This window comes from Pongo pygmaeus, chromosome 15 (genome assembly GCF_028885625.2).
Source record: "Pongo pygmaeus isolate AG05252 chromosome 15, NHGRI_mPonPyg2-v2.0_pri, whole genome shotgun sequence".
NCBI lineage: Eukaryota > Metazoa > Chordata > Mammalia > Primates > Hominidae > Pongo > Pongo pygmaeus.
The window spans coordinates 75,936,560-75,957,839 of NC_072388.2; the positions used below are offsets into that span (position 1 = coordinate 75,936,560).

Genomic DNA, 21,280 nt, shown 5'->3' on the forward strand with positions numbered 1-21,280 from the left:
GGAGAAAAACAGAAAAAGAGAGTGGGCGGGGTCGGGCAAGCAGAGGATGACGAGGGTGCGTCCTGACATGATCATGGGCAGGGCTGGGCGGGCAAGGGATGGCGAAGGTGCCCTGACATGATCAGGACGCGCTCCTGGCGAGTAGGGGATCCTTGGCAGGGAAGAAGAGAGAGGGTTGTCCTCACGCCTTGCTCTTGAGGAAAAGGTGGCAGCAAGAACAAGGCCAAAGGCTCCATTCCACCTGTGCTTGTTTGCTGGAGACCTTGTGACACCGCTTGCCCCTTTCTGGGCCTGTTTTCTCTTTGCGAAACAAAGGGCTCTGGAAGGTGCCTCCCACCTGGAATTATGCAGGATACTCCCCGGCCAGCCTTGTTCTCTGGGATACCCCACCATTTTGCTAAGGTGGGCTGTTGTCGCCTGTCCGTAGCCCTCTGCCTGCCTCCTCCGTCCCCCACCACTGTACCCTCCTACCCTCTCCTTCCCAGACATGAGGGTTTTATTTTTAACCAGAGTTTACAAGCAGGATCTGGAAAAGCCAGTTTGTGGAAGATGTTCCAGCACTGGCTGGCTCCCTCCCCCACTGCGGGAGGGTGAGTGGCTCAGGCAGCCCTTGGCCAGGCAGGGAGACCTGCCCAACAGGTGTGGGTGAAGGGCAGCAGGCCCAGGGACTAACAGCCCAGCCATCCTTGCCAGCTGCAGGACTGGAAGGGGGCCCAGATTGACCCTGGCTGCTCTGGAGGGGAGGAGAGGTTGCCCTATGGCAGGGGTGGAAGCAGCAGAACCTTCTGGGCTTTGCTGATGTCTCCTCCCCTATGGGGACTGATTGGTCCAGGGCTTCCCTCTCTCCCTGGGGACATCTCTGGGCAGAGTGGCCCAATGCCCTGCTATTGCAAGCCAGTCCTCTCCTTCTCGGGCACCAGGGAGGGGGCAGGCGAGGCCAGGTTCCCCGGTAGGCAGATTAAGTGTGTTCTCAGGGCACTGGCAGCAAAAGGCCATCAACAAAGTGTTTTGGTTTGGTTTTGCTTTTTTAAGAGCTAATATTTCATACTTCAAAAATAGCAAGGAAGTAGTCATCCTGGGGAAAATCAAAACTTTGTTGGACTTCCTGACACTTATTTTAAGGCCTAGGATTATTTTATTTGGAATTTGTTTGTGAGTGAGTGGGGGAGGTACACCTTAATCCTTCAGCTCTTAAGGCTGCTAAAGGTCTTAATCCAGCTCAGGGAAAATCAAGGATCAGAAAGGGGGTGGGGACCCTGAGGCATTGAGGAGGAGGGAGTATGTGGCCTCTATATGTGGTAGCTCTATACCATAGAGGGGAAGGCTTTCTGCAGAGAAGGGGACATTGCCGTATTATTTTTAAAGGAGAGCTGGTCTAGCCCAGCCAGAGGTGTGCAGTGTGAGGCCTGCATTGGTGTGAAGAGATCTCGGGAAATCAAGGTGTGAGTTCTTGCAGGGGGAACAAGGAGCAGGGGCACTCAGGGCCTGGGAACAAGGCCTGGCAGCCTGGAATTGCCACCCCTGGGCCAGAGCTGGGATTTGGTCACTCTGGAAATGGTAAGCCTCTTGGCCAGAGGTGGCCAAAGACAGTGGTCACTTTCGAGGGGGAGCTGACAGCCCATTTCCTGGAAGATGGTTCCAAGGATGCCACTCAGCTCTGAGCCCCTGGAGGCAGGGCAGGGCTCAATGCCTCTTCCCCCATAGCCTGCTGCAATGGAGCATATTACTCACAACCCAACTCCCTTCCTGCCCCAGCCAGAGACTCAACAACAAATGTTTGCTAAGCACCTACTTGCTCCAGGCACTTTTTGTACCTCATTGTAACCCTCATGTTACCTGTGGTATGGTTGAGCTACCCCATGTTCAGATGAGGAAACAGGCTCCGAGACACTGAGCTCACTGAAGAGCACACCGCTGGCTGGCGGCAGGGTTAGGATACAAACCCAGTTGTCTGACTCTGCCCAGTGTGCTTTACTTCACACCCACTGGTCTCACCCCTGCTCAGGCCTCCAGAGGAGCAAAGCCACAAGCTCTCCCACTTCAACCCTCTCTGCCTAGCCAGGCACCTCTCAACTTCTACCGCGGTGAGGAGCCTCCAACATTATGAGCGAGGAGACAGACAAGCACTCCAGGACCCAGAACCAGCTCCATAATTTTCTGGGCACAATGCAAAATGAAAACGCAAGGCCCCTTGTTCCAAATGATCAAGAATTGCAAGACAGTGATAGCAGAACATTCAACCATCTCTTTTGAATGTGGGACCCCTTGTGAGTGCACAGGTCCACACCCATGAAGGCAGTCCTGCACAGAACCCACACTGTCCCCCAAATAAACTCCTCCCTTACCTGGGAAATTACATATCCCAGACATAAGGCAAGTACGATTGCCATGGGCGTCGGGAAGCAAGTCCTCCACTGACCTGGAGGCCCCACCACCATCCTCAGGTACTCTTGACCTCACCTCTCATCTTCCAAGTCACATCTGCATGTAACCAGGGGCTACCCCAGAGCCCCTGACAATCTATCGTCCCTAAAGAACTGACTTGGATGGGGTGAGGCAGTGAGCCTCTCTACTCTCCTCCTCTTTTCTGACTAATTAATCCTAGCACCTCCTCCTTGACCCATTCCTTGATCCTTGCTGGAGACAACCTCTTTCCTCATCTGACCAACATTTACTGAGCATCTAGGCACTGTGCTAAGGCTTCAGGACTAATACTACTAATTTCACTGTAGAACAGCGCCGGCCCCTGCTGGGAGCTCCCTCAGCATTTGTAGAAGTGGTGGAAGTAGCTGCCTGATGAGTGTCACCTGGTGTCAGGCAATGAGCTGAGCTAGGCACACCTGCTCACACACATGGTATCATTTAATCCTCGCCACAGCCCGGCAAGGTGGGGTATCACGGCCGCCTTTGGCCTAAGAGGAGGCTGAGGCTCTCAGAACGTGCAGAAGGTTCTGTAGCTACTGAATAGAGCAAAGAGACCAGGGGCTGGTCCCAAAGGCTTCTTCAGCTCTACCACAAATTGCTCCTAAACTTTCCTTCAAGGAGTCTTGTCTGGTCAGGAGAGCACCCATAAATAAATATTACAGAAAAGTCCTGACGGGTCCCTGCAAGTCTCTCCATCTCTCCATTCTGGCTTCCTCCCTCTGCTCCCAGTGTAAGTGGGGCCCCAGTTCTGTCCCAGGTGCATCCCTCTCCTAAGCTCTCTATGTACCAAGCCCCACTCTAGAGTTTTATAGGCACTTATGCATATAATCCAAGCACGAGCACTATGAAGTAGGTACAATTCTCATGCCCATTTTCTTGGTGGGGAAACTGAGAGACAGTCTGGCCCCAGAATCCATGCTCTTGACTACTACACACTTCTGGAGGCCCCCTGCCTAGGTTCAAATCCTGACACACCAGCAACACCACATATCAGCTGTGTAAACTTAGGCGAGTTTCTTAACCTCTGCGTGTGGATTCCTCCATCTGTAAAATGTGGACTATGATAGCACTGTTGTGCCAATCCCCTGTCAACTCCAGTGGGGATGGCACCAGATTCAAGAGGCCGTAGCAGAGACCCAGCGCCAGCAAATGCTAGAGTGCCTGGGGCTTTACTGGGGACTTACATTCAGGGAAGAGAGTCCAGCGGCAGTGGGTTGGGCAGAAGAAACGCAACCGCTTGCAAAAGGCATGCAGTTTATAGAGCACTGTCACTTAGCACCCTTTCCCTAACAACCTCCACCTGGCAACGTTCTTTCAGCGCAAAACTTGGGGCCTCCATCTCTGTATGGCCCAAGTTCCATAGGGCAGGCTGGGGGTTCAGATGTTCCTCATAGGCAAGGAACCAATCTCCGGGTTGGCCACTCCCAGACCCCCTAGCTTGGAACACACGTGCAGGTGCATCTGCCATACAGGGTCATTCTAAGGGTGTGCTGAAGTGATTGCTATCAGGTGCACTTCCTATACAAGCACCTACTTTGTAGAGCTGTTGTGCAGATTGGGTGGGGTAGTATACATAAAGCAGTTAGAAAGGTGCCTGGCACATTGTAAGCGCTATGTGTATGAGAGCTATTGTTAATATTGTGACTTTCCAGTACCTAAACCGCCACCTCCCTCTTGAAAGCCACCACTTCATTCATTCCCATCTCCCTTCCAGGGTCTTCAGCCTCTCCTGGATGAGCCCTTTCCCTGCACACATGCTTATGTCTCTCTCAGCTGGCATCAAGGACACTCTTCCCACCTGTCCCCTGGCTGCATTTCTCTCCTTCCTGTCAGAGCCAAGAGACTAGGACAAGCTGGGTTTTCTGCTGTCCCCACACTTTGCCCACCGACCCCTCGACACAGTGTGTCTTAGCCTCTGCTTCCTTCATTCTTGCCTGAAACTTAGGAAGTATAGCCATGCTTCCCTGGCTAAGATCTCCAGGAACTCCATATTGCCAAGTCCAACAGACACCTTTCTGGCCTTACCTTCCTCCATCTCAGCCCAGCACCTGACTCTCTCCCTGGGCCCGGTCCATAGGTCTCCTTCGGCAGACCGGACACCACTTCTTGGGATCGTCCTTCCACCCCTCCTGCTACTCATTCTCCTCCCGGGCTGCTCCTCCCCCAGGCCTGGGATGTTGGAGCACTAGCTCGCGGCATTCCATCTCATCTCCTCATTCTGCCCACTTTCCTTTCAGGGCCCTCTTCCAAACTCACACCTCCACCTACCACTCACAAAGAGGACACCACCTCTCACTTCTTGCCTAGACCTGTGTGCAGAGGCCAGACCTACGTGTCTACCTGCTTATCCGTCATCTCATTCCCTGACCCAACCCCAGTGTCCAGAGCGGAGCTGGGCCTCTTCCCCTAACCCTCCTTGGCCTGCAGCATTCCCTGGGCACCCAAGCTGAGGGATGACCCTGCCCCCTTTCTCCCTCTGCCTCACCCTCCTGAGTCTAGGCACCAGGGCCCATGGACCTCTCCTCCCCACAGTGCTCACGCTCAGCCTCTCCCAGCGCCACAGCCCCCTCCTCCTTCGGCTTCACCACCTCTCGCCTGGATAACTGCAATAGCCTCCTAGCTGGTTTCTCAATCTTGGTTTTCCCTCCCCTCCAATCCAGTCCTCATGCTGCTGCCAGAAAGATCTTTTCAAATGGCAAATCAGGCCATGTCCCTCCCAGCTCACAGAATCCTTCAAGGGCCCTTTGTGATTAATTCCAAGACCCACGTTTTTTTCACAAGGAAGATCTTGCTGGCTGGTCCTGCCTCGCCTCCTCCTCACTCTCCAGCCAAACCCAACTAAGTCTTTGCCTTTCCGGAGGAAACTTGCTCTCCTGCCTCCCCAGTTTCACTTCCACCAGGAGCTCCTTTCTATCATCCTCGCTCCTCGTCCTTTATGGGCCCTATCTCCAGAAAGAGGTCTTTCCCCGTGGCCCTGACCCGTGCTCCTGAGCACCACGGTCACAGCACCATCGCCAGTGCTGCTGTTGACTTTCATTTGCCCCATCCCCCAGTGCTGAGAGTCCTGGTGGCAGGAGACCCCTGAGCCAGCAAGAATAAGGGCAACAAGACAGCTAACAGTCACTGGAAGCCAACAAGCTGTCTAGTGCTGAAACAGAACATACATCACTGTCTCTTTGGATTCTTCCTGCCACCTTGTGAGGGATATTCCTCCTTCCCAGGGAGGACACAAGCCCAGAGAGATCCAGTAACTTGCCCAAAGTTAATAGCAGAGCCAGGATTTGAACCCACACATCAATCGATAGATGTATGTTGAGTGAAAGCAAGTTTTCACGGAGGCGTGGAGCTTGGATGAGTCTTGAAGGAGGAGAGGCGTGACAGGCAGGCAAAAGGAGAAGGGAGCCACGTGTCAGGCAGAAGCACAGCCTGGGCTGAGTACTCTCCGCAGCCTGCTCCAGACTTCCCTCACCTCTGCCATCCCCAGGAACAGGAACCCTGCCCCAGGCACTCAGCCATAGTGGGCAAAGAAAGAGCCCTGCGATAGGCCGGGCGCGGCGGCCTGTAATCCCAGCACTTTGGGAGGCCAAGGTGGTCAGATCACTTGATGCCAGGAGTTGGAGACAGAGACCAGCCTGGCCAACATGGAGAAACCCTGTCTCTATTAAAAACACAAAAATTAGCCAGGCGTGGTGGCGCGCATCTATAATCCCAGTTACTCAGGAGGCTGAGGCAGGAGAATCACTTGAACCTGGGAGGCAGAGGTTGCAGTAAGCCAAGATCGCACCATTGCACTCCAGTCTGGGCGACAAGAGCGAAACTCTGTCTCAAAAAAAAAAAAAAAAAAAAGAAAGAAAAAGAAAAAGGAGGTGGAAGCTGTTAGAGGCACTGCCTGTACCCAGGGTGCTGGAGGCACCAGCTATGGCTGGCGGACAACTCCTGACCACCTACTTCTGCATCCATGGGCAGGGGCAAGGCTGGGACCAGGTAGGAGGGTACAAGGCAAGGGGTCCTTGGGCCTAAAGAGGAGCTGCAGGTGCTGGCTCCCTGCCTGAGGGCCAGCCCTGCCTCTCTCCCAGCCCCACTGGGGTCACCACACTCACTGAGGTGAGCTGGAGGCCCTTCTGGGGCAGGACTGACTTGGAGCCCTAAAAGCCACTTTTTGGCAAGTGGCCTGGCCTGTTGGTTTAGCCCCAGGCGAGGTGGTAGGCTCTGCAGCAGCTCCTCCTTTGGACTCTCCAGCTCTCCCACTTTCTGTTCTACCTTGGGAAGCTCCCAAGGTCACCTACCAAGGTCACCTTTGAAACTCCCACCCTTGAAACTATCCTACTTCCAGAGGCCCCAGAAGAATGGGCATGTTGGCAACTCCCCAAGTCAGGGATCAGTTGCCACTAGCTCCAGTCCAAGCGGAACAGGGCATTGTGAACCTCCAGCTCCAGGCAGACACAAGGGAGGGGGGAGATTGTGGGAGGTGGTCACATGACCGTCTGGGCTGAGACCCAGGGGCACAGAGTTAATTCCTTCACGTTCACATGGCCCTACATTCCAGAGCCGCCTCTCCCAGGGTGCTGGCCATCAGTATTGCCCCCGGCGCCCCCAGCCACCCAAACCTGTTCTCAGATGCACCCAGACCTCCTGGAACTGCAGCTGTGGGATTCCAAGTGCTCACTCCTCCCCTCAGAAACACCACCCCCAGCTGGCAGGGTCTGTGCTGGTGAAAAGCGAGGTGTGGGGGCAGAGTGAGGGGAGGGTATGAACTGTCCTTCAGGTGACAAAGAGGAGTGAAGCCCGGCAGGGGTGAGTTATTTACCCCTGTCTCGATTGCCTGTCTATGAAATAGGACCAATAATAGGACCTACTGTGGGGATTTTCCTTTCAAAGGAGAATCATGGCCACGACCAGCCTCAAATATTTACCATAATGAAGGAGAAGTCATATATGACAGTGCCTGGCCCACTGTCAGTTCCAAAGTCTACAGTCAATAATTTCTCTCGCACGGAGCATGGTGGCTCACGCCTGTAATCCCAGCATATTGGGAGGCCGAGACAGGCTGATTACGTGAGGCCAGGAGTGAGAGACCAGCTTGGCCAACATGTTGAAACCCCGTCTCTACCGAAAATACAAAAATTAGCCAGGCATCGTGGCTCTTGCCTGTAATCCCAGCTACTCAGGAGGCCGAGGCAGGAGAATCGCTTGAACCCAGGAGGTGGAGGCTGCAGTGAACCAAGAGTGCGTGACTGCACTCTGGCCTAGGTAACAGAGTAAGACTCTGTCTCAAATAATAATAATAATAATGTCTCTCCTTCAGTCTTTTCTTTCAGCCACATCATCCCCGCCTGTGACCTAGGAGTACAATTCTCACAGCCTCCATGAGCTGTTGTGGCTGGTAGGAGAGGGAGAGGAATGAGGCTATTGGTAAGGAAGGCTCTGGATGCTGTGGGTGATAGCTGGCCTCCATAGACACTGCCCGACTTCTTCCCCCAAGTCCTTCCAGAGAATGTCCAGCCATCCAGGGGCTGCTCAGGGCACCCAGCTAAACACAGGGATGTGAATGCCCTGGGTGTGGGCCTGTGGGCCAAAGATACACACAAACACACACACACACACACACACTCACTCACTCACACTCCTTGCCCAGAAGCCTAGGACGCACCAGAACCAATCCTTGGCTGTGGGGGCAGGGGGCATCTTGCTGACTTTTGCATCAGCCCCCAGACCCAGATTGGGGCTCTCTCTGACCCAAGCCCAGTTCCTTGTCCTGGACCTTTCTGCTTGTCCCTGGCTTGTCCTAAGATCTGCCTCCAGGAGACATATATTATAGATCTAAACTTCTCTGTGCTTTTAATACTGCTGAACATGTACATGAAATAACTGTCCACAGTGCAGGGGAACTGGAGATTTGGAAAGAAAAGGAGACCAACTTACTTTTCTTTGAGTATCTTTTCATGCTCTTTGATTTTTTTTTTCTTTTACCATGTGTATCTAATACCTTTTTTAAAATTAACATACTCCTGGGGCCAGGCGTGATGGCTCACGCCTATATAATCTCAGCACTTTGGGAGGCTGAGACTGGCAGATCACTTGAGGTCAAGAGTCCGAGACCAGCCTGGCCAACATAGTGAAACCCTGCCTCTACTAAAAATACAAAAAATTAGCCGGGCATGGTGGTGCACACCTGTAGTCCCAGCTAATCGGGAGGTTGAGGCAGGAGAATCACTTGAACCTGGGAGGCGGAGGTTGCAGTGAGCCAAGATTGTGCCACTGCACAGCCTGGGCAACAGAGCAAGACTCTGTTTTGAAATAAATACATAAATAAACAAACTCCTGGGATGGCGAAATGGTGGATGATGGCTTTGATTGTTGTTCTAAGAAATTTGGACTTACCCTGTAGGCAACAGGGAGCCAAGGCAGGTTTCTACGCAAGGGTGTGACTTGCTCAGATGTAGAAAAAAAATGGATTCTGCTACAAAGCCATGGCCTGAAGTGGGCAGACACCAGAGCTTACTGGAGACCAGTCGGGAGGTTGGGACACTTCTCTCGAGTCTAACCTAAACCTGGGAGCCACAATTATAGTTCCCATGTAGAGAGGTAAGCTTTCCTGAATCCAGAACCCCAGACCTGGTGGATGCACACTTGTGACCCCCAAAGAGGCAGGACAATCAAGCTATGCCCAAGAGGTAACTGACCAGCATTTCAGCCTGAAAAAAACAAAACTGAGGCCAGGCACAGTGGCTCACGCCTGTAATCCCAGCACTTTGGGAGGCCGAGGCAGGCGTATCACCTGAGGTCGGGAGTTCAAGACCAGCCTGACCAACACGGAGAAACCCTGTCTCTACTAAAAATACAAAAATTAGCCAGGCATGATGGTGTGTGCCTGTAATCCCAGCTAGTTAGAAGGCTGAGGCAAGAGACTTGCTTGAACCCGGCAGGCAAGGTTGCAGTGAGCCGAGATTGCGCCATTGCACTCTAGCCTGGGCAACAAGAGTGAAACTCCATCTCAAAAAAAAGCAAGACTGGGAGGGAAGACACCAGCTAGTGGGGTAGATGCTCCCCATAGAAGCAATACACCTTACAAATCAGGACCACTGCCTGTTTCCTGTCATCTCTCTGTTCCATCAAAAATAAGACAGAGGTAAGCTCATTTTTAAATTAAGTTTGAGGGTAGGAGGCAACTGAGGACGACTTCAGAAGAACAGCCCTGCTCCAGAATCCCTGATTGGAAATACTGCTTGGACAGCTCCACTGTGTTCCTTCAGAACATAGAACCTAGGACGGGTGCGGTGGCTCACGCCTGTGATCCCAGCACTTTGGGAGGCTGAGGCGGGCGGATCACTTGAGGTTAGGAGTTAGAGACCAGCCTGGCCAACATGGAGAAATCCCATCTCTACTAAAAGTACAAAAATTAGCTGGGCGTGGTGGCAGGCATCTGTAATTCCAGCTACTTGGGAGGCTGAGGCAGGAGAGTCACTTGAATCCAGGAGGCAGAGGTTGCAGTGAGCTGAGATCATGCCACCGCACTCCAGCCTGGGCAACAGAGACTCTATCTCCAAAAATAATAATAATAATAATAATAATAATAATAATAAAATTAAAGATGAACATAGAACCTAGAAAATGTTCTCCCCAAGGGGCTTCCTGACAGCTCTGCCTGTAGATAGCCTTGCTCACTGGTGTCGGTGAGGCTCACACTCAGACTCAAGGAGATGTGGAGAGGGCCAAGGGACGGGGCTCGTGCTGTGAGTCTTGGTTTCCTGGGCTCTGCAGGTCAGAAGTTTGTGGCCCTCTGCACAAAGGAACAGTGGAGTCTGGGCAGAGCCAGGCTCTAGGCTGCCTGGAGCTTGGATTGCACTGGGTCTAAATGGCCTTGGCTATTTAACCTCTCTGAGCTCAGTTGGCACATCTATAAAATGGGGCTCATCACACCTTCCTCCTAGGCAGGCCTAAAGCTGGAATGGTACAATGTGCAGCTGCCAGGCACATTGCACAGCGTCTGGCCTGTCCCTAGACTCCTTCAGTTCCCCCTTTAGCAGTGGAGGAGAGATGGCCAGGCAGAGGTGGGTGGCAGGGAGAGAACTGAGAAGCCCCAAGCTGAAGAGAAAATGGGGGAGTCCTTGGTGTCCCTCCCTTACCCCTTTCTTCCATGCCAACATAGCTGCTCCCTGTTGGTTTGGAGTCCGTTGCTTATCCGACTCTAAACCTTCAAAAATCTGGATAATGTACCAAGACCCCATCTCTTTAAAAAATATGTTTAGCCAGGCATGGTGGTGACATGCGCCTGTAGTCCCAGCTACTCAGGGGGCTGAGACGGGAGGATGGCTTGAGCCCAGGAGGTGGAGGCTGCAGTGAGCCGTGGACATGCCACTGCACTCCAGCCTGGGAAACAGAGCAGGACCCTGTTCCAAAAAAAAAAAAAAACCTTCAAAAGTTTCCCATCAGCAAAGAGGGGAGGTGGTGTGAAGGGCCACAGATCAAAGGTTAAAAAAAGACTCTACCGGCCAGGCACAGTGGCTTACACCTGTAATCTCAGCACTTTGGGAGGCAGAGGTGGGCGGATCACAAGGTTAGCAGTTCAAGGCCAGCCTGGCCAATATGGTGAAACCCCGTCTCTACTAAAAATACAAAAATTAGCCAGGTGTGGTGATGGGCACCTGTAGTCCCAGCTACTCAGGAGGCTGAGGCAGGAGAATCGCTTGAACCCGGGAGGCGGAGGTTGCAGTGGGCCGAGATCACACCACTGCACTCCAGCCTGGGCAACAGAGTGAGACTCTGTCTCAAAAAAAAAAAAAAAAAAAAAAAACAGACTCTACCAGTTCAGGCCCACCTGACATTTACAGTCAGAAACCTAGAAATATCTCTGAACATTCCCTTCCCCAAAAGGCTACAAGGGATAAATGTTTTTTGCTAGTCCTCCAAGAATTAGTAAAAACAGTGAACCCCATTGGACCAGGTATCGCTATCCTTTTGCCCACCTTATCATCACTCCTCATAGAAACTGTCCTTAAATTTTTCTTTCTTCTTTTTTTTCCCAAGACTGCCCAGGCTAGTCTCAATCTCCTGGGCTTAAGCAGTGCTCATGTCTCCTAAGTAGCTGGGATTACACCATCACGCCCAGCTCTCAAGTATTCTTTTTTTTTTTTTTGAGATAGAGTTTTACTCTTGCCCAGGCTGGAGTGCAGTGGTGCAATCTCAACTCACTGCAACCTCCACCTCCTGGGTTCAAGAGATTCTCCTGCCTCACCTCCCGAGTAGCTGGGATTACAGGTGTGCACCACCACTCCTGTCTAATTTTGTATTTTTAGTAGAGATGGGGTTTCAGCATGTTGGCCAGGCTGGTCTCGAACTCCTGACCTTGAGTGGTCCGCCCACCTTGGCCTCCCAAAATGCTGGGATTACATGCATGAGCCACCGCGCCTGGCCTCAAGTATATTTAAATTAAAAAATAATAATAATAATAAAGCCAGGCGCGGTGGCTCATGCCTGTAATCCCAGCACTTTGGGAGGCCAAGGCAGGCGGATCACGAGGTCAGGAGATCGAGACCATCCTGGCTAACACAGTAAAACCCCGTCTCTACTAAAAATACAAAAAATTAGCAGGCTTGGTGGCGCACACCTGTAGTCCCAGCTACTCAGGAGGCTGAGGCAGGAGAATGGCGTGAACCCAGGAGGCAGAGCTTGCAGTGGGCCGAGATGGTGCCACTGCACTTCAGCCTGGGCAACAGAGCAAGACTCCGTCTCAAAAAAAAAAAAAAAAGAAGTCACCAGGCATGGTGGCTCACGCCTGTAATCTCAGCACTTTGGGAGGCTGAGGCAGGCACATCACAAGGTCAGGAGATCTAGACCATCCTGGCCAATAAGGTGAAACCCATCTTTACTAAAAATACAAAAAATTAGCCAGGTGTGGTGGCACATGCCTGTAGTCCCAGCTACTCGGGAGGCTGAGGCAGGAGAATCGCTTCAACACGGGAGGCGGAGGTTGCAGTGAGCCGAGATTGCACCACTGCACTTCAGCCTGGGCGACAGAGTGAGACTCCGTCTCGAAAAAAAAAAAAGTCTATTATAGCTGTTCCCTAATAAGAATGTAGCCCAGACTCTGCCACTGTGTGACCATAGGCAAGTTATTTCACCTCTCTGGTCTTCATCATTACAAAGTGGATGGACCAGACATAAGTTATTTTTATTTTTATTTTTATTTTTTTTTTGAGACAGAGTTTCGCTCTTGTTGCCCAGGCTGGAGTGCAATGGTGCGACCTCAGCTCACCGCAACCTCTGCCTCCCAGGTTCAAGCAATTCTCCTGCCTCAGCCTCCCAGTAGCTGGGATTACAGGGACGCACCACCATGCCTGGCTAATTTTGTATTTTTAGTAGAGACGGGGTTTCTCCATGTTGGTCAGGCTGGTCTCGAACTCCCAACCTCAGGTGATCCGCCCACCTCAGTTTCCCAAAGTGCTGAGATTACAGGCGTGAGCCACGGCGCCCGGCCAGACCAGACATAAGTTCTAACTTCAATTCATGAATGGGCTTTAGATATGCATAAATGCCTTGAGAAATTGAGTAGTATTGGTTGCATCCCAGAAGGGAACTGAGTAGCAGAGGGGCCAGTTGTACTATATTCCCCTCTTTGCATCCTTTGTTTTTTTGTTTGTTTGACGCAGGGTCTTGCTCTGTTGCCTAAGCTGGAGGGCAATGGCATAATCATTGCTCACTGCAACCTCGACCTCCCAGGCTCAAGTGATCCTCCCGCCTCAGCCTCTCAAGTATCTGGGACCAGAGGCATGCACCACCTTGCCCAGCTAATTTTTGGTTGTTATTTGTTTGTTTGTTTGTTTTGAGAAGGAGTCTAGCTGTGTCACCCAGGCTGGAGTGCAATGGTATGATCTTAGCTCACTGCAACCTCCACCTCCTAGGTTCAAGCGATCCTCCCTCCTCAGCCTCCTGAGTAGCTGGGATTACAGGCTACTGATTACAGTACCACACCCGGCTGATTTTTTTCTATTTTTAATAGAGACAAGTTTCACCTTGTTGGCCAGACTGGTCTTGAACTCCTGACCTCAAATGACCTGCCTGCCTGGGCCTCCCAAAGTGCTGGGATTATAGGTGTGGGCCACCACGCCCAGCCTGCCCGGCAAATTTTTAAAATTTTTTTGTAGAGGAAGGGTCTCACTATGTTGCCCAGACCAGTCTTGAACTCCTGGCCTAAAGCAATCCTCCTGCCTCAGCCTCCCAAAGTGCTGAGATTAAAGGCATGAGCCACCACTCCAGGCCTCATTCTTTGAATTTTGAACCAAAGGAATGTATTACCTTCTCAAAAACAAATATATGAAATGTATATTAAAAAAGAAAAAAATGTATGCAAATCCTTGTGTATATGGGCACTGGTATATCTTGGGGAAGAGCCATAATTTTTGCTAGATTTTTCTAAGGTGTCTCTGACCCCAGAAAGGTTTAGAGAACATTTCACTAGATGACCTTAAGAGTCATTCCCAGCGTAGTAGTGCTGTCTCGGCTCATTGCAACCTCCATCTCCCAGGTTCAAGCAATTCTCATGCCTCAGCCTCCCGAGTAGCTGTGACTGCAGGCACACGTCACCACGCCCAGCTAATTTTTGTATTTTGTATTTTTAGTAGAGACAGGGTTTCACCATGTTGGCCAGGCTGGTCTCGAACTCTTGACCTCAGGTGACCTGCCTGCCTCAGCCTCCCAAAGTGCCCAGCCCCAATTCCAACTTCCTGACTTGATGAAGTGTTACAGAAAACAAAAGTGAATTTCAGTATTTATTACATCAGCCAGTCTGGGCTGGATGCAACTGAAAACGCACCTTGAATCTTACATTGAGGACTCGATATGGTGAGCCGCCTTTGATGGTGGACTATGGTGCTGCCTTCAGAGATCAAGGTCAAGAAATTATTCCCATTGGCCTATTCTCTCAAAGCTGTTGAATTGAGTCCTCGTTGCCCCACCACTCTGCCTACTTAAACATGTCGTTTGAATTTGCTGCACAAATGATGCACACAAATAAATATGAATTTTTAAATGTTGGCCACTTTGGCTCTGAGGGGAAAGGGAGTGAGAAGGATGGGAAATGAGGGTAGGAAGAAATGGAGGTAAAACGGAGATGAATGGAGCCTCGGCTCATCCAGAGGTCTGGGCTGAATCTCAGAAACCCACAAGAATCCTTACATGCCAGAGACGAAAAGTGCTTCCCAGGCGTCCAATGTGGAAAGCTTCAGGGAAAGGAGAATCCAGCTGAGGGATCAGAGAAAGGCTGGTTAAGGCAACCAAACTAGCAGCTGAATGGGTCCCAGCGAAGGAAAAGTTCACATGGTTAAAAAAAAAAAAAAAAAAAAAAGCCTCCATTTAACACGTGGCCCCCGGCTATGATAAAGTTAATTAACTGCACTATTATAATTCACTTCTAGCCTGGGTTCCACCCCAACCTGCTCTCTCCCTCCCACTCCCTCCCTCCTCTCCCCAACGTCTCTAGTCAGGTTTCCTTAGTGAAACTAAACTGGCCTCCATGGCTGGATGCCTCATTATTACAGCTGCTGCTTCTACTGTTCATAATAGCACCCAGCAACAAGAAGGAAAGAAACGATGCTGTTCTCAGTGCTTAATGACAGGCCCCCCTTTCCTACCTATGTGCACTAGTAATCAAGGGTCTTATAATCCTAAAAGTTCCTGAGCATAATACCATAGTGATGAAGAGACAGTTGCAGGCCGGCAGGAGCAGCTGTGCACAAAAACCGGTAACAGGGACAACTCCCAGCTGGAGCCACCAGACACAACTCATAAGGTCCACGCCCAGACAGGTGATCCACATGTCTAAATTCACATGCGCTGTGCAATGCCGTGGCTGCACCCACCGCTCCTTCCTTCAGTGATGGTTAAATTATACCCGTGACACTGTATTCTCAGGCTGTTGAGCTTTACCAATTTTAAGAGTATGTGCCTTGGGAGTGGGAGTTGGGAGCATCTTAGAGGATCTTCCAGGCAAAACATGCTTGGTTTTTATTAATGAACTTACACAAAAAGCCAACCCAGACCTTTAAGTGAAATGTGTGATTGGTAGCCAGGCGAGGATGGGTTTTGGAATTAACTCTTCCTACAGTCTGCTATGCATTATCACCCCCAAGTTAATTACCCCTGCAGATGAAAATAGGTTTCATGACTCATAAGCACCAATACAACACTTGGCAGCAGATGAAAATGCAAGGACACATTTGCAGGAAGCTGACATGAATATCTATTTATATGTGGGGAGATTCTTAAAGAGGTGAGGCAGGCACCTCCCATGTACCAGGATTAAGAGGCTGCAGCAGATCCATCAATATTGCCACTTATCCACACCCACAAACACACACGCGAGTGTGCGTGCACACAGAGTCCTGGTTTCCACCACTTCAGTGATAGCAGTGGCAAAGCAGGAACAGAAACTAAAAGGGTGTTATTAACAAGTTCCGACACCAGCCCAGCCTCCACACCAGAGTTCTGGGCGAACCAGTGATTTGTTTCTCCCCAAACATGCCTGTACCCATCCCCACCTCCCAGTCTTCCCACTCCTTTGATGGGAGTGGAGTGGGGGCTCCAAGTTTCTTATAGTCCTTCAGCCTTGGAGGGGACCATCAGGGCCCAGCTCGCCCCGCCCAGGAATGAGATGTGGCCAGGAATCAATTTGACTGGATTGCCGGTTTTGTTTTGCTTCCTCCCTCCTGTTTTCTGCTCTTCTATTTGCCTGCCAGGAAAGTACAAGGTTCAGATCAGGTTTGTTTGCCTTCCCCTACCACTGGGAGGACTCCAGGCTGCTCTCAGCCCACGAGCAGGGGCTCTGCTCTAAAGGGCATTAGTCTTCTCTCCGCTTCCCCGCCTCTCTGCACCTCACAAACGCCGCCAAAAGCTGATTAGATGAATAATTGCATTGCTTCACCAGCAGGAATGGATTTTTATTTGATGTTGGAAGTAAACCTTTGCTTCAGGAACTAAGTTTGGGGTTTTCCCCCCTCTTCCTCATCCTTGGAAACCCTCTCTAATCAACTAAGTCTTTAGAATTATTTCTGCCTTTAAAAATAATTATTTAAAATACAGGAAAGAAAACTTGTAATGAATGAGGTGAAAACTGGTTTTCCAAGGCACCAGCCTGAAGCTACTGTGGACTCTCCAGGCTGAGTGTATGCATTTGCTCCCAGCTCTGTGGCACTTTTGTTTTAAATATGCAGATTGATGTCTGTCATATCTAAGACGCAAAGCATCCTAGCTTTTCTTCTAGACTTTCGCCCACTTGTCAAGTCACCAGCTGCATTGGGTGTCAGCCTATGTTCACCGCCACAGGGCGAGGCACCAGAAAGCATTCCTGACAATGCCATTTGCAGCTGGGCCCGCATCCGGGGGAAAATAGAGATGCTGAAGAGTAAACCGAAATCGCTTAGTCAGCAATTGTCGCCTCCCCAAGAGGTGAATGTAAATAGCCTGGTACTGAGGGGGAGGGGCAGCAAGGCAGCACAGGGCCTTTCCCACAGGCCAGCTCCCAGGGCTTTCAAAGGCACTAGGATTTTCGTTCTATACTGGAGGTAGGGAGGGTGTCCCCTACGTCGGAGTTGCATGGCCTTAACCCTAGAAAGACAAACTTGCTGACTCAGCGCAGTTAATATCAATTGAATTTATTACAAGTTACTAAGCTCCAAGGCACATTACAGTGTTCTGTTAACTACAGAAATGTATAAAGGACAAACAGAGCAGATTCTCCATGTCTAGCATTTCGCTCTACTGTTCAAAAGCATCCGTGCATCAATAAAGCAAAAACAAAACAACACGTGTAGATCCAACACATTCAGGTCAGTAGAAACAAACCAAAACATTTTCCCCCTCACAAAATTGCAACAAAAAACACCCATCCCCCCCGACACCCCCTTACCATTTTGCAAACAAAACAGAAAAACAAAACAAAACAGAACAAAATAAAGTGAAGACTTCAACACTTGGGGCAGTTTAGAAGGAAGCTTTCACCATTTTATAGCATTTTTTTTTTTTTTTTTTTTTTTTTTTTTTTTTAGGCAGCAACACTGGCCTTGGCAAAAAAAAAAAAAAAAAAAAAAGTCTTTTTCTTTTGTGTGTGTTTTTCCTTTCAGCGAGTGCATAACATTTACAAAAATACACACCAGCAGCAGTCGTTGCTAAGGGCTATTAATTCTGTGCCTAGGCAAACATTCTGCCACCAAATAAATGCTAACGATATGATGCAAATGATCCAACCAATATTATACTGCTTAACACAAACCAGCTTATCCTTCAAATGAAGAAGTTACATACCTTTGTTTCAAAATATAGAAACATACGACGAAAATAATGTCTATACATAAGACTAACTTTTTGCAGTTTTGTTATATTCACAATTCTACACCTTGGGGGTGAGGGGAGGGAGGGTCGAGTTGGGTTGGGGGAGGGGCCCTCAGGATTGGAGAGGAGCTGGTCTAGGGCAAAGGAGGTGGCTGCCCAGTGGTTCAAGGGTCTCTCTCCTTTTTCACTTTAACATCCCCAGCTAAGATAGTCGCGATTTCGCCCTGCATGAAGGCCCAAGGTACATTCGACCCGACTAGGGGGCATTTCTCTCCGCTGGGGCAATACACCTCGCCGGTGGCCCCCTGGGCCTTGATACTCTCTCTAGAGCAAGGGAAGCAAAATTTGTGGCTGGGGACGGACGGGCACTGAACGAAATGCGTGTCCTCCAAACGTTCGTGGCAAATGGTGCAGCAGAGGGGTCCGCTGTTGGCCATGGGGGAATCCGGAATGTTTTGGGGGTGCACTTGGTCCATGCCCGGGTGGGCGCTAGGCGGCGGGGGCGCCACCTGTAAATTCAGGTCCCCGTTACGTGATGCCAAGCGGCGCTGCCCCGGCACGGAGGCCGGCGAGACTGGGCTGCTGCTGTTGCGCCGCGCGGACGCAGTGGTAGAGTGCACGGAACTGCCATCCTTGGGCGAGTGCGCTGTGCCCAGAGTATCTGCCACCGACATGAGGGCGGCCATGGGGGACGGACCGTTCTGGGGGGCTGATTCAGGTGGGGTGGTCCGGTTGGAATGGGGTCCCAGAGGTGGGGGCGGCGGAGGCGGACCCCCTGCCGCGTGCCCCGGCGCCGCGAAGCCCCCGGCGGACATGGTAAGCTTCAGCGCCTCGTTCTGGTTCGCCATCCACTGCTGCCTCTGCTGTTCCTCGCCCAGCTTCAGCGCGCCCTCGGCTGAGTCAGGAGGCTCCGGAGAGGCCTTTCTCTTGCGCAGGCTGGCGGCTGCGCCCCGGCCCGACGGCGCGGCAGGCGGCAGGGCCCCGGTCCCCGGGGGTGCGCTGGGGGCGCGGCTCAGACTCACCAGCGCAGTGGGCAGCATGGGACAGCTGGCGTCCAGGTAGGGCTGGGGCAGCATGTCGGCGCCGGGCACGCCCTCCTTGAAGAAGCGCACGGCCTCAGGGAGCAGGTCTCCAAGCAGGCGCCAGTCCCCGGAGCCATGCTTCTTTTCGTACTCCAGGTACTTGAAACCCGAGGACAGGCCCCGGCCGAAGTCCTTCATGCAGTCCTGATACATCTGCTTGGCCACACCAGACGCACTGGAGTACACGTTGCCCGAGCCCGTGGGGTACTCAATGAACAGCTTCAATTCGTAGTCCATGCCGGGCTTGGACACGGCGTCGAAGGCGAAAACGCGGCCCAGCAGCGAGTGGTCCTTCTTGAAGCGAACCTCGTAGGGCGTGCAGCCTGCCAGCGTGAGCAGCGTGTCGCGGACCATCTTGGGCTTGTTGGCCCACTCCTCGGCGCGGTTGCGCAGGCTTTCGCTCAGCTCGGCCAGGGCCTCGGCGTTGCGCTGCTTCTCCTTCAACTCGCGCTCCTGGTCTGTGCTCGACACGGAGCCGGGCCTCTTGCCACCAGCACCCACGCCCACCTCTGCCACCGACGAAGAGGTCGAAGACGACGCGGAGGACGATGTGGCCGATACACCCGGGGTACCCCCGAGACAAGCGGGGCCCCCAGGAGCCCCTGGGGGAGCAGGCGTCGGGGGCCCACGGCTGCCCAGGGCGTGGGGAGGGGGTGGGGGGAGTACCGCAGCGCTGGCTGGGCCGTTAAGCAGCGTCTGCGGCAGCAGGTTGGGGGGCACGGTGAGCTGGGGGCCTCCGCCACCCCCCGGGTTGGGCAGCCCCGTCACCAGCCCACCGTGCGTCCCACGCCGAGACGCCACCGACGCCGCCGCTGAAGACGAATTGGGGCTCTGGCGGTTCAGCTCTGGGGGTCCCTCCTCTGGTGTTGGTTTGGGGAAGCCGTTTGGGCCCCCCAGGCCGTTGGGCAGTCGCGCAGTGTGGCTGCTGCTTCCCAGGCTCACCGGCGGTGGCGGGTACTCGAAGCGGCTGCGCTGTTCCACCGCAGCGGCGGCGGCGGCGGCAGCGGCGGCGGCAGCGCTTAGGCCGTAGCGCTCCAGGCCAGACGGGGCCGCCAGCACCGCAGGCTTGCTAGAACCATCAACGTGGTTGAGCTGTTGTTGCTGCTGCTGCTGCTGTTGCTGCTGCTGTTGCTGTTGTTGCTGCTGCTGTTGCGCGGCGGCGGCGGCCGCTGCTGCTGCTGCCGCCGCCGCCGCTTCCTTAGCCGACAGGGCCACTGTCTTGACCCCGACGGGCGGCGGCGGCCCGGGGGAGCGGCCGTCCTGGAAGCAGCCGTGCGCCCGCTTCAGCTGGCGCGCTGTCTCGATCACGAACTCGATGCGATCGGCGCCCTCGTAGTTGACGCAACCGCGGCATACGGGTTCCGAGAAGTCCCAGATCATGGCCCAGGGCATGCGGGGCAGGTCGCACAGGTAGCAAGATTGTCTCCGGGACGAGGACACCTGCGCCGCCGACATGATGCCGGCCCTGGGGAAGGTAGGCCCCCGCCCGGGCTGTCTCCGCGGCGCCTTCTCCTCCGGGAGGACTGGCCGGCTGGGGAGGGAGTCCGACTGCGGGGGAGGGAAGAGGGGGGGCGAGAAAGTTCTGCCCCAGGGGCTGGAGGGAACGCGAGTCTCCACCGCCGGCGCAGCGCCTCGCCGTGGGGGCTCCACCGCCCGGGCAGCGGACGGGTTCAGCCCTCTCTTCGCCCCCACCTCCTACTGCGGTTGTCTCGTCGCGAGGGGAGCTCAGGCGCCTTCTTCCTGGTGCTGCAGACTTGGGCTGGAAGCTCCCGGCCCGAGGGGAGGGGGCGAGGGTGCCCGGTGCTGGCCGCCGTTGCCTCTTGGCCCCCTCCCCGGAGTGGCTGGTGCGTGGAAGCTCGAAAGGGGCTGTCTCTTCCTCTCCCCGGGGGCCCCCCTACGAGCTGCGTCCTCTCCCCGACGGGCCCCCTGGGGCGAGGGCTCGAGGGTTCAGTGCCACCCAGTGCCCGGGTCCAATCTTGCTGAAGCCGCTGCTTCCCCGGAGGACCGGGGGAGGGGGTGGCAGCCGAGAAAGGACCTTCTCCCCTCCGCAGCGTCGGCCGTTCTGCTGGCGGCGACTGGGTTTGCACCCCGGAGAGAGCCGCCGCGGCCACTGCTTCCAGGACGCACGAGAGAGCAGAGAAGGAGTGCACGCACGCAGGCTCCCGCCGCCCCCAGGCCTGGCCGGCGCCCGGGCCGCCGCGGCTGGCGGCGCTCACGTTGGCTGCAGGGCGCTCGCGCGGCGCCTCGGCCCGGGTCGCATCCCTTCCCGCTCCTGCTCGCGCTCGCCCGGAATGTGGGGTTGTGATTGTTACTCTACGTTCCGGAGGCGCGTCTCGGCGCTCCTGCTCCGGCTGCGGCTCGCGCTGTCCCCGGCTTGGCCGCGCGGGATGCCGCCCGGGCGGAGCGCTGACGTCACCGCCATGCTCTGCACCAGTTCTTCCCCCTCCCCT

General features: G+C 53.4%; 1 protein-coding gene and 1 long non-coding RNA gene across 2 annotated transcripts in view; both read right to left on the bottom strand.

Annotated features, from left to right (window-relative positions):
- Positions 1-4,517, bottom strand: part of LOC129012471 (uncharacterized) — an 83,639-nt gene extending 79,122 nt beyond the window's left edge. Inside the window, exon 1 of the long non-coding RNA XR_008493614.1 lies at positions 4,450-4,517. This is a non-coding gene — a long non-coding RNA (uncharacterized LOC129012471). The remainder of the gene's footprint in view (positions 1-4,449) is intronic.
- Positions 4,518-17,056: 12,539 nt separating this feature from the next.
- IRF2BPL (interferon regulatory factor 2 binding protein like) lies at positions 17,057-20,311 on the bottom strand. The gene has a single exon (XM_054448093.2). It carries the CDS (start codon positions 20,283-20,285, stop codon positions 17,913-17,915), a length of 2,373 nt encoding a protein of 790 aa, XP_054304068.1. The 5' UTR covers positions 20,286-20,311; the 3' UTR covers positions 17,057-17,912.
- Positions 20,312-21,280: the final 969 nt, after the last annotated feature.